This window comes from Verticillium alfalfae, genomic scaffold (genome assembly GCF_000150825.1).
Source record: "Verticillium alfalfae VaMs.102 supercont1.2 genomic scaffold, whole genome shotgun sequence".
NCBI classification, from domain to species: domain Eukaryota; kingdom Fungi; phylum Ascomycota; class Sordariomycetes; order Glomerellales; family Plectosphaerellaceae; genus Verticillium; species Verticillium alfalfae.
The window spans coordinates 1,547,774-1,559,482 of record NW_003315037.1 but is presented as its reverse complement, the minus strand read 5'-3'; the positions used below and the strand labels follow the sequence as shown (position 1 = coordinate 1,559,482).

Here is an 11,709-nt window from a genome sequence, read left to right as displayed (position 1 = left end):
CCAGCGCGCTCTTAACCGCAATGAGAACCAGAGTCTGGCACTCAATTAGCCATGGATGCAGGGCACCGTGTGGAAAAATAAGAACCGGATGCCGACTTACAGGGAAAAAATCATGAGCCCGCCGAACATTTCTATTTCCAGCTCGATCAGCACACGGTCACACGATGTCCATTGGGGGGTTGAGGATGACTTACTTGCGACGAGCCAGCGATTGCTCGATACTCGTCCCCAATACTTGAGCAGCTCTATACTCGGATTAGCCTGTATTCCGCGAAGCGCTCTGGGCAAGGTCAGAAGCCTAGATGTCATACCTTTTTGCGCGCCCTCGACATTGTCGACGACGTCTTCCGTGTTGGCGTCAATTCTCTGGATCATCTCGCTCTGTTCCGATACCATCGTCGCCAGCTGTCCAAAGATGCTGCCCAGCTCGCCGATGGTCTTCTCAATAGCCTCAATAGCCTCGCCTCTCTGGTTGATGTAGCTGTTCTGCGGCTGCGCCTCTTCCATCATGAGCAACTGCTGGTCACTCGCGGGGTTCAGCGACAGGAGGTCAGCTCCCGGAGACGGCGTTCCTCTGTTTGGCGTGCCATAGAGCGGCGATGCCGATTGCTGAATGGGCGGCTGCGTGTGCTGCCCAACAGACGAGATGAAGTTGTCTGTCCTCGACCGCGATGCCTGTATGTTCTTCGTACGCTCCTCCAGCACATCTTTGAAGTTTGCCGACACATCCGTGAGCTTGCCCTGCAGAAGAAACACGACGTTCTTGTTGTGCTCGCCCTCCTGGTCGGCCTTTGGGTGTTGGTTCCTTGTCAGCGCTTGGAGCTGCGAGATCTGCTGGTTGATGGAGGACAAGTCTTGCTTGATGATGAACGTCAACTCGTTGATTTCGACAGGCCTGTCGTCGAAGAGGGTTCGTCGGCGGGCGACTGCGCGGCACAAAATGTTAGCTCGATCCCACGGCCGCAAAGATGCCCGTGACCCGCGGCCCGGCAAGTCCGCCGACAGCAGCCCGTCACTTACGTGTCGCCAGCTTTTCCAGTTTTCCCATGGTGCCTGTGATGCTCCTGCCGATTTGCGCCGCTTGGCGGGCAAAGTCCGACCTCCTGGGTCGTCCATCGCCGTTGGCGGCGGCCTTCTGCTGGTCCGTCAGAAGAGACCGGCGCTGCGCGCCGACTTTGTTGGAAGCCTGGCGACGCTGCGCCTGGGCGAGGACCGACTTGAACTCCGAGGTGCGGTCCTGGATTGATGCGACGGCCATGGTGGCAAATCGACTGCGAGCGCAGGCAGGTGTTTCGTTTGAACGGTGCGAAATGCTCGATACGATGGTGTTTTTTGGTTGAGGTTTGTCCCCTTGGCGCCTATTGCTATCGATCGTGAACGGTGTATTAAGAATGTAGGCGTGAGTTTGAGAGGCCCGAGTAATCGACTGATGCGTAGAGTGTAAGGGGTATATCGGAAACTACGGAGACGTGGCCTGGCAACGCGGGATGGAGCGGCGGCAAAGTTTAAAATTGGCGATAGGTGTCAAAAGGCGCAAAGCAAAGATCGTGAGGTGAATCGAATATGCCTGGTGAAGTTGGGGTTCTCAAGTTGGGTGTCGGCCGCGTCAGTTCCAAAGGGTAGAAGAAGCGCAGTAGTGTTAAGGTCAGGGGGCCCAAGGTGCAGCTGGCGACAGGAACTGGCTTCTGGTTGGCCTTTTGGCTCCTCTGCAAACGTGGTGTTTCTGCTGGCTCGTTCTGGCTGGCCCCGGGCTTTCCACCCCTTGTTTCCTCTGGCGGAGCGACATGAGTGGCCCGTGTGACATAGCCACCTAGGCCAGCTCGCGCGACCGATGATGAGCCACATTCGGCACCTCCATGGCCCACCTAGACAGACACTGTGGCTTGAACAGTTTTCCGTCATCTCATCATAAAGGTACGGAGACCTTGCCAGCTACCAAGGTAATGCTGCATGCATTCCCTTACTTTCGCCCTTCGACAAACGCAATCTTTGCTGACATGTATTGCTGGCACTCACATGCCTTGTGAAGGATGGACCTAGACTGCGCCACGCTAACTGTCTAGGAGGGAGCTGACAACTCGCCAAAGCTTCGCCCCCTACCTTTGTTGCTCTGGGTTTGATTGCAGGCGTCCCCATGCCGATCTGATCCCCCTCTGCCTGTTGGCAGGCAATGGGACGTGGATGCTGAACCTACTTCGATGGCCACCTTCGGTACTCGGAGGTTCCTCTGCTGCACGTTCGCGTACCAGTGTGACTTGAGGATCCCCAACAGGACCTACCGTCTCGCGCCCCGCCCGCCGTAATCATAATAATAATAGCACCAACACCCCAGCTCATCTGTGAAGCCCCATTGTAGTGTGCCTAGCAGCTCCCCTTGTGCTGCCGAGTCTTGCGAATCCCAGCTGTGCCGTTCGTACTAGGGTGGCAGGGTGACGAACCACGGCCAATGTGACGCCGGTCGTACGTAACCCAACCCAGAGATCCTCGTGTCGAAGCCCATTTCTTCTTCTCCAACCCATACCTCTGCCATTCGTTGGGAAGTCTGCCGTCTGGCTCGTCGCGCAACTTGCACCGCGAACGTACTATTATTGTTATTATCGCTACATCGCCGGCACCGAGGAAAACCCAATTTCTCAGAACTCGAGAGGAGGGCCCCCTCTCGTTGTCGCGGTCGTCTTACGACACGATCCAATTACTCTCCGCGCTCGTCGAAAAGCATGAGGAGATAGCATCTCTAGTTCACCAAACGCCGACGGGATGGACGGCTCATACCAAAACCCCTATCACAGGGCCAATAGCCCCATGTGAGTTCTCTTCAGCTCTGCTCCACGCCGCACCGTCGCCATCCGATCCCCTGGTCGCACCAATTTTCTAGTCACAATCGGAGCCCTTCTAACACCCTCTTCTCAGGAGCCCGGAAACGCCAACGAGCGCCCCGTATCGCGCCAACGTCAACCGAACCAAGACAAGGAAATGGGTAGAGGCAAAGACGCAGAATTATGACGGTGACGACTGGGGAGCCGACGATTTTGACGAGCATCCCGAGCCTGTGCCTGTGCCGCCCTTGCGACCCACCGGTTCACGTCAGACCAGCTTGTCCAGCCAGACATGGAATCAGCCTCCGCCGATGCCTCAAGTAGGCCATCGATATGCATCTGGTCCTCAACCTAGCCTGCACATTCAAACGCAGCCGGTTCAGGTGCCATCGCAGCTGTCGCAGTCGCAAGCGGAACAGCAGCAACCTCGCGACCTGACAGCAGCACCCGAAATCAAGTCCCCAGTGGGTCCCGAGCCTTCTTCGTCAATTTATAGTCAGGGCACAGGGCAGGTCGTTTCGCCTCAGTCCGCCAGCTCTGGGGCTATCACTGCGCCCGTCACCGTGTCAGAACCCTCGAGGTTTCCTCCGCGTAAGAGCAGTGTCAGTCAGGGCGAGCCCCAAGCAGCCCAGCAGCAGACAACCCTACCCTCGAGTGTCTTCCGCCGTTCAGAAGAGGATACGACTGCAGGCAATCCGCAGTCATCCCATACCGCTGGCAAGAACGCTGAGGAGTCTGTCGCATCTCCTCCTGGGCGCTCGATTGCTCATAATGAAGGCATAACTCCGGCCCACACCAGTCTAGGCAGCACCTCCCGCGCTGGAACGCCTCAGGATACTGTTCAGGGGGGCAGGAGCGACGACGGACTTGACCGGACACCTTCCCCCTCAAAGCTTGACCAAGGACAGACCCAACAGGCATCAGTGCTGGGATCAGCACCTGCTCCCGTTGAGCAGCCTCAGCCTACCGAGCGTTTCAGTACTGCAGTCATCGCTGAGCCGCAAGCTATTCTTCCCTCCCGCGGATACGAGGCCTCTTCGCCGACTTCAACCGTCGAGCAAGCAAGCAGTAACGTCGTAAGGGCCCAGGAAGAGCCTCGACGATTTTCCACGAGCCCTCAGCTTCCAGATCTGGCGCGCATGTCCATGTTTGGCGACGATTTCTTCGCGAAACCACCTCTAACCTCGAATGCGCCCCCGGTCCCCACGCTTCCAGAGGAAAGCGAGCCTTCCCCTCAACTCTCTTTACCGTCACAAACCTTGCCTGCAATGGATCGGTCGGCCACACCACCGAGGACTGATACGACCACGATCCTGAGCACTGATCAGACCGAACCGCCAACTCAGCCAACTCATGATATTTCGCCCAAGCCAGAGGAAATGACAGCCGAGGCGGCGCCGACTACGAATGTGACAGAATCCCCAACTGGTGACATTGAAAGTCGCGAGCCTTCCCGCCCCGAGCGCGCTGAACCAAAACGCCCATCATTTCCTGGTGGCTGGGTCACCGAGACTGCAACCCCAGCGGCGGAAACTGAGCCCGCAGCGAATCCCATCGAAAGTGCCCCGACCGAACAGCCAAGCATGCCAGCAGTTTCCGACGATGGGAGCGGCTCTCTTGCGGCCTTCGAGCCTGTCCCTTTGAAGGGGCTTCAATCCGCTTCAGGTCCTGGGTCAGTGACAGCCTCCGATGATCACGTACAGCGCGCTGCCAGCCCCGTTGCATCTCTCTCGGTCTCCCCCGCACCTGAGGGACAGTCATCCACGCTGGCCGCTTTGCAAACTCGATCTGTCGATGACCCACCTGAGAAGTTTGCTGCCCCTGAGCGACAGTCCACCCTGAGCACGATCAACTCTCCCTCGCCAATCAAGGAGAGCGATAAATTGAGGGAGGAGATCATCCGAACTTTAAGCCCAGTCCGTCCGACGCATGATAATGATGCAACAGGAGACAGCAAAGGAGGCCTCTCAGTGTTGCCCAGCCAGGCTGGTCGGGAAAGTACTTATCTTCATGGCGTTTATGACGATTACTGGTCTGGGCCCGAGGACAGACCAGCTCACAGCAAACAGGATGATACTGATCCTGCTCCTGCGATTCCAGCCACAGATGGGACCATGCTCTCGTCACCGCACGATGTGTCTGATATTCCGCCTTTGAGCCCCCGTAGTCCTCGACGAGAGCCCGTTGATGTACCCGCTGCGGTTCCTGAAGTCAATCTGCTCCCACGTCGGTTCTCCTGGGAGGCTGGCAACGAGGATCAACCACAGTCTGCGGAGCAAAGCAGCGCTGTTGCCTCAGCCCCGCATTTCGCCGTCAATGTCAGCAGCGGCCCGTCTTCTCAACATTCTCAGCCTCTCGCGCCTTCCATTGGAGATCCTGAGGAGCCAACAAATGATGACGACAAGCCACCATCCAGTGCGGCGGACGAGCTTCCTTCGAGGCTGGCAGACAAGTCACAGATTGGTATCTTGGACAATACGGCTCTAGTATCGCATCAAGTCTCTCAAGTCAGCACCCTTCCCAGGGAAAAGCAGGATTCGGCCGGCCCTGAGCCACCGTCTCCAATTTCAGCAGCGTCCGACAAACCGCCGCCTTTCAAGGAAGAAGCAGAACCCAAGACGAGACGCTTATCGCTGGCAGACGAGAAGCGCCTACAGGTCTCCACGTCGGACCAGACCTCTCCGCTCCCTTCCCCTGGAGGTCATCCCGCGTTAGCAGAGCCCACCGTAGCAGCAGGCCCCGAGACAGAAGGTTCACCGACGCAGCATCATATTCCAGCGCAGTCGACACAGCCGGCGCAAAAGATACTATCATTCAGGGAGATTCTTGACTTGCCAAGCCCCGCCGACAGAATCGCCAAGTACAATGAGACGCGAGCGCAGTTTGCTTCGATGGACTCGGGTCTCAACAATTGGATTGTTAGTCTGCAGTCACAGCATGCGGAGCACGGTGCTGCCTCCTCCTCATACCACACGTCTATCACTGCGGCACCTCTAGGCAGTGCATCGGTACAGCGATCGCCGACTAACGCACCATCGGCGTCGCAGCAGCCTTACTATCAGCAGTATTTGAATGCCAGCTCGCCGAACGCGACTCCAGGTGCTCCTGGCCGGCTATCCACGAGCAACATGGGGACAGCGGCTTCACATTCTCCTTCCAGCGATTTCAAGCACTCAAGTGGTCAAGTTGGGGCGAAGGGCAAGGAGCTTCTGCTCGGGGCGGCCAAGGCGGGCAAGGGACTGCTGAGCAAGGGCAAGAACAAGCTTCGCGGCGGCGACAAGGTATTTCCTTAATCATTCCTCTTTACCAGGGTTACTGCACAGGACATGCCTCTTCTCTCATCATCTTTATTTCCTACTTTGATGGTCGGACGATTCTTATTTTAGCACCCCCATACAGGCCAGGGCCGTGACCATGACTTGACTCGGACAACATGGGCCACGAGCCCTGGACCCTGAGCCATGAGCCACCGGCCGGTCTATGTTACGTTCTGTGCGGCTGGCTCGGATGACGGCACGGTGTATGGATAAAGAATGACACGACTTCTTTTACACGATCATGTATTTCCCTTGACGGCTTTTAATCTCCACAATGACTTTTCTTGAGGTGCCTTGTTTCTAATGCCTGGTTGTTTTTGCAGAACGAAGAGTCCTCCTCCTCCCCATCGCCGCCTCCGCCTCAATCCAAAGCCAGAAATGATCGCCGCGCCTCATGGGGTCTTAGTCTTGGACCACGATCCTCGGGTCTGAAGGGCGACGCCGACCCACAGTCCAACTCACCCCAGCCTAGGCGCCTTTCGACTGTCTCGAGCTCGGCCCCTAAGATTCCTCAACCTTTGCGCTTGTCTCCCTTGGACACATTCCCAAACTCAACTGGAGTTCCGTGGGCTGCTTCGCAACCACGGCCGCGCACTCCCCCGAACGAAGTCGATGCGCAAGGAGACAGCCAACCAGAATTGGTGTCGCCGGTGTCGGATACACACTCCATGCGTAAGGCGCAACATGGCGATAACACCAACCATGAATATTATGCAGCCGACAGCGTACAGATCCCGCAGCCTATCAGTAAAACGCAGCCCTCGTGGGATCCGACCAATGCGACGCCTTTGTTTGAAGAGAATGATTTCGAGCTCAGCCATTCACAGCCTTCAGATATCTCGAACGGCCGTCCTGTTGCTCCTGCTGACAATCGTGATGACGACTGGGTCGTGGTAGAGCCGCAGGCTCCTGGCGAGCCATATCGCATGGTGCCGTCCGGGGTGAGCAAGCAGCCTGCCTCTGGCCCAACGACGACAGAAGGAGCGACATCATCAGAGGTTACTCGGAGCAATGCCACCCACGCTCAACAAGCTCCGCCCGAGACCTCACCACAACGCAACTCCTCCTTCGTTGGGCTGCCTCCTATCAGACGAAGCTCCACCTTTGGTATCAATTATGCGCGCAGAGCAAAGGAACGCTTCTCGCTTGATGAAGACGAGATGGATAATTTCTCGAGGACATCCACCCTTGATGCCAACGCTGGCCCCAGCACACTGTCGTCGCAGCAGCAGCAGTATAACAGTGCTGTCGCCCAACAGAGTGGCGACCTTCCAACTGGAACTGGAGCCCAGACCCGTGATTCTCAGCAGGGGCTTGCAGGAGACACACTGGGCGCCTCCAGTCTTGGCCGCCCTGCTTCCTATGCTTCATCTGAGGTAGATGTCGGTGATGATCCGGAGAAACCGCCCGTGGCAGAACCTGCGCCGTATCAAAATCGGAGGACAGCGCCAATGCAACACCAGAACATGCGGTCCCCGCCAGGTGTTCTCGGTCAAAACATATCTGGCGGTAATCCTGTCCAGCATCTTCCACCGCAAGGGCCTTGGAAACTTGAGGAGTCACACTTGTCTGAACCTCTGCTTCCAGCTAGCCGAAGCCGCCATACTTCTGATACCAGCCAGGCGTATTTCGGCTTTGATAAGGAGATTGGTGTCACGAATCCGGTTCCGATTCAGCAGCGCTCAGCTGTACAAATGCCTCCTCGTCAAAAGTTTTCAGAGACGCCGCCTTCATCTGCACGTCGTTATCCGGAGCTCTTCTCTCGGGCAGCCGGGCAACAGCAGCCGCCCCCCCAGCAACAGCTGCAACAACAACAACAACCACAGCAGCAGCAGCAGCAGTCGCAAAAGCACTTGGATCAAACCATGTCGCGGACATCGCTGGATCTTCCGCCCCAGGTATACCAGCAGCAGCCACCGAGTCGGGAAGATATGATGTTGCAACGAAGTAATACATCCGAATTCCAGGTCCCGGGTGTTGGTCCGCCACCTGAAGACCATCGCGGCCGAGAAAGAAGGGGTTCGGGCATCTTCAAGGAGATTGGTGGCCGGTTCAGGACTGCCTCTCGCGAACGCAAAGGCTCCGTCATCGAAGGCAATGGCTTCGCACAGCAACCTGGTGTTGATGTGCAAGGAGATGAGGTTTCGGAGTCAAGCTTTGATACGCAGGAGCTTCGTGAGCGGAAGAAAAAGCGCCGGTCTAGCTTCTTCCTAAGCCTCAGGGGCTCCAAGCCTGCTAGCAGCGACGGTCCGCCAGGCGCCAGCGGAGATGACACGGCGAACTCGTCGGATGTTGCTGAACAACCCCAGACGCATACTCAGCTCCAACAGCAATTTGCTGATCAACGCAAGAGGTCATTCTTTGGAAGCACACCTGGTAGTGGACTGGGACTTCCGACTCTGTCACGGACCTCGACGTCAAGCAATGTGCACGAGACTGAGGGTAGTTTGCACAGCCATCAATCGCCCAAAAAGCGACTGTCTACGTTGACGGGCAAGTTCTTTCACCGATCTTCGGGTCAAGTTGAGGAGCCGCCCAAGCCAATGACTGCGCAGTCCACAACTCCTTCTCTTCAGAGCCGTCTCTCGGGTCTTCCCAATACTCAACCCGGAGTGCCCAGCCCACTTGCCAACCACCGGAGAGAGAGAAGCGACACAGCTACTTCAAGGCCTCCTACTGACCATGAACCTCAATATCAGAACCAAGGTGACGCACATGATGTGAAGCATGCAGACCGTGGCCGTAGAGCATCCGCGGGCAACTTCTTGGCTGGCCTCTTGGGCAACAGAACTTCATCCAAGCCTCGTGAGGCTCACCCCCAGCCTGAGAGGCTGCCGCAAGACCAACCGCAACAATTTCATTTTCAACGACAACCACAAGCTCAGGCGGGCCAGGTTGGCCATCAACCTTCTCCGCAACCCGTCTTTCAACCGGGGACAGGCGACGCACAACACGTCAACCGCCAGTCTCCTCCGCCTTTCCGCACTCAGGGACCTCCTGTCCACCCCGTTGCAGGTGTTGCTAGTCCTGAGCAACGTGGGCAGAGCAGTTTTCCTAGCCCTCAAAAGGCCCCCGACAACACTCGAGTGTCTGTTCAGCAGGTGAACAGTGACACAGATGAGGCGGGGTCAGACACTGAACAGACTGAACATGCAGACGTTGCCACGGCAGCTACCTTGCAGGCAAAGCCAAGTGAAGATTTGCCCCAGTCGCAAGTCCACACTCGGCCAGTTCCTGATGTAAACTCCCAACCACTTGGACTACCAACCGTGACTGGAATGAGCAACGAGGTCAGCCCAAACGCTTCGCCTGACTTTTCGTCGGTCAACCACCAGACCCATCGCGATTTTGGCGCGGGAACCGAACGAATGCCTTTCAGCCCTGACCATGTTCAACACGTTCAGCGCATCGAGACACAGCAGACCCCTAGGGGCCAATCTGGCCTTGATCCTGAGACTCTGGGCCAGCTGCCTGCGCGATCCATCCAGAAGCAGTCTTCTGGAGCCGATTTGCTGCCGCCAAGAGAACAATTCTCTTCTTCACCTCGGCTGAATAACGGCTATCAACCACCCCCATCCGAAACATCGCTCCAGGATCGACGAGTATCACACCTCTCTATGGGATCATTCCAAGAGCCCTCGACTCATTCAAGTCCCAATTTGTCCTCCCAGGTTGATCCTCGAGTGCAGCGACCTGTTTCCATTTCGCCCGTCCCTCAGGGGCTGCATCAGCCGCCCGGAACGTCTATTCACGCTCGCGCGTCGGCACCATTGCTCACGACACAGACGACGGCCAATAATGGATTCCCACATGGATACGGCCCTTCGCAGGCACCCGGGCAAAGCTTTGGACCGGGCCTTGCGTTTTCGAACTCCCAGGAACCCCCCGAGAGCCGTCGCTCAAGATGGCTCATGGGCAAGTCGTCACAGCAACCCGTGCAGGCGTCACAGCCGAAGCCTGAGAAGGAGAAGTCGGCAAAGTCCATATTTAACGCTTTCAAGCGCTCCTCGAAGCTCCCTTCTGCCAACCAGGCTCAGCCCGATCTCGCTGCTTATCGAACGAATTCTCATCAGCTACACCAGCAGACGATGCAGGGCCGGCCGCTGAATCCCGAACCGGGTCCGCAACAGAGTTCGCAACAGTCATTCTCGCAGCGACAGCACCAGGAAGCCCAAGCCCATGGCCAGCCTCAGCAGCTCCTTCGTGGCCCAGCAAATCATCTCGCACAAGGCCAGGCACCTCCGCTGAGCCACCCTCAACCTACAAATGGGCATGCACAGATGGGCCCGCATCATCTTTATCAGCAGCAGCGAATATCGCCGGCCACTGTGCCAGTGCCTGGGCATATCGATCCACGTCATAACTCGTTCAACAGCCCTCATCAACCACATGGGCGATCGCCAGAGTTGGATCAGCGAGGCGCTCGCAGCCCACCGCAGCCAGCCCAGTCCGGCGGATACGACACATCGGCTACACATGAGGAACATGGCCGAATGGGCCAGGGCTTAGGGGGCCCACGGTTCAGGCAGAATATATCTGCAGACCAGTATCCAGCTCCTGTCCACCAATTGGCGCACAATCAGCAGCAGCAGCGGAGCTTGATAGAACCTCAGTATGATCAAGTTCCTATTCCTCGGGGTTACGCGGCCGTTCACGGGGAGGGCAGCATCGAACCTTCACCCTACTTGTACGGACGCAGAGTGTCCGGGGGATTCCAACAACCATCATTCGAACAGCAGCCGAGTAACAATACCGTAAACCGCAGACAATTCTCGGCAGAACAACTCTATCGTCCCTACAGTCACACGCAACAGGTCCAGCCAGCCCTGCAATATGGTGTCTCACCTCCCCTGGGCCAGCAGGCTAGCCTCCGCGACAGCATAGCCTCGGGTAGTTCCAGTCAAAACATGTCTCGCGCCGGACATCCTGCAACGCACTCTGGACCACCTGTTGGCCTCGGCCTCGATCGACAGCAGGCTGGGTACGGAGGGCAGAATGTGCAGTATGATGGTAGGAACAACCAACGCCGAGAGGGCCACCAGCTTGTGCAGCAGCAGCGACAGCCCTATTTACGGCACGATGAGGCCGCCAAGCCTCCGCATTCCACAAACTTTGCAGGACAAGGAATTGCTGCCAACAGCATTGCGATCGATACGGGCATGTCCTCCATGGCCAGGAACGAGAAGCAATCGCCGCGTAATGTCCAGGCATCCCAGCATGTTGCCGCCGAGGCGCCCCGAGCGACTAGCAACGCGTCCAACTCAAATCCGTCGACCCCAGCAGGCAGGAACCTCAACATAAACGTGCAAAGCGCCAACCATGGGGACCACGACGACATTTACGACTCGACGCCCCGAAGACCCATGGAACCCCTGAAGCCGACAATAACAGGTGACAGCCAAGTCAGCGCCGGGTCAAACGAGGAGCGGCAGGCACTCGAGGCAAGACGTGAAGCCGAGGCGGCGGGCGCCAGCGCCGACCAGGCCAAAATGACACTCGCCCGGGGCAAGAGCGCGCGGGCGGAGCTCGAGGACACGGAGGACGAGCGCAAGAGGTCGATCCGCTCGAGGCGCAGG

The 11,709-nt window shown here is 57.4% G+C and overlaps 3 protein-coding genes across 3 annotated transcripts; 2 read left to right on the top strand and 1 right to left on the bottom strand.

Moving 5' to 3' along the window:
• Positions 1 to 96: 96 nt before the first annotated feature.
• On the bottom strand, positions 97 to 1,258 carry VDBG_01938 (syntaxin-5; the record flags this gene model as incomplete). The annotated part of the gene is made up of 4 exons (XM_003007704.1): positions 97 to 131; positions 195 to 245; positions 312 to 926; positions 1,021 to 1,258. 4 exons carry the CDS (start codon positions 1,256 to 1,258, stop codon positions 97 to 99), a joined length of 939 nt encoding a protein of 312 aa, XP_003007750.1.
• Positions 1,259 to 2,757: 1,499 nt separating this feature from the next.
• VDBG_01937 (conserved hypothetical protein) lies at positions 2,758 to 6,109 on the top strand (the record flags this gene model as incomplete). Its single annotated transcript, XM_003007703.1, has 3 exons — positions 2,758 to 2,804; positions 2,911 to 5,734; positions 5,864 to 6,109. 3 exons carry the CDS (start codon positions 2,758 to 2,760, stop codon positions 6,107 to 6,109), a joined length of 3,117 nt encoding a protein of 1,038 aa, XP_003007749.1.
• A 692-nt stretch (positions 6,110 to 6,801) lies between these two features.
• Positions 6,802 to 11,434, top strand: VDBG_01936 (predicted protein; the record flags this gene model as incomplete). The annotated part of the gene is made up of 2 exons (XM_003007702.1): positions 6,802 to 11,135; positions 11,218 to 11,434. 2 exons carry the CDS (start codon positions 6,802 to 6,804, stop codon positions 11,432 to 11,434), a joined length of 4,551 nt encoding a protein of 1,516 aa, XP_003007748.1.
• Positions 11,435 to 11,709: the final 275 nt, after the last annotated feature.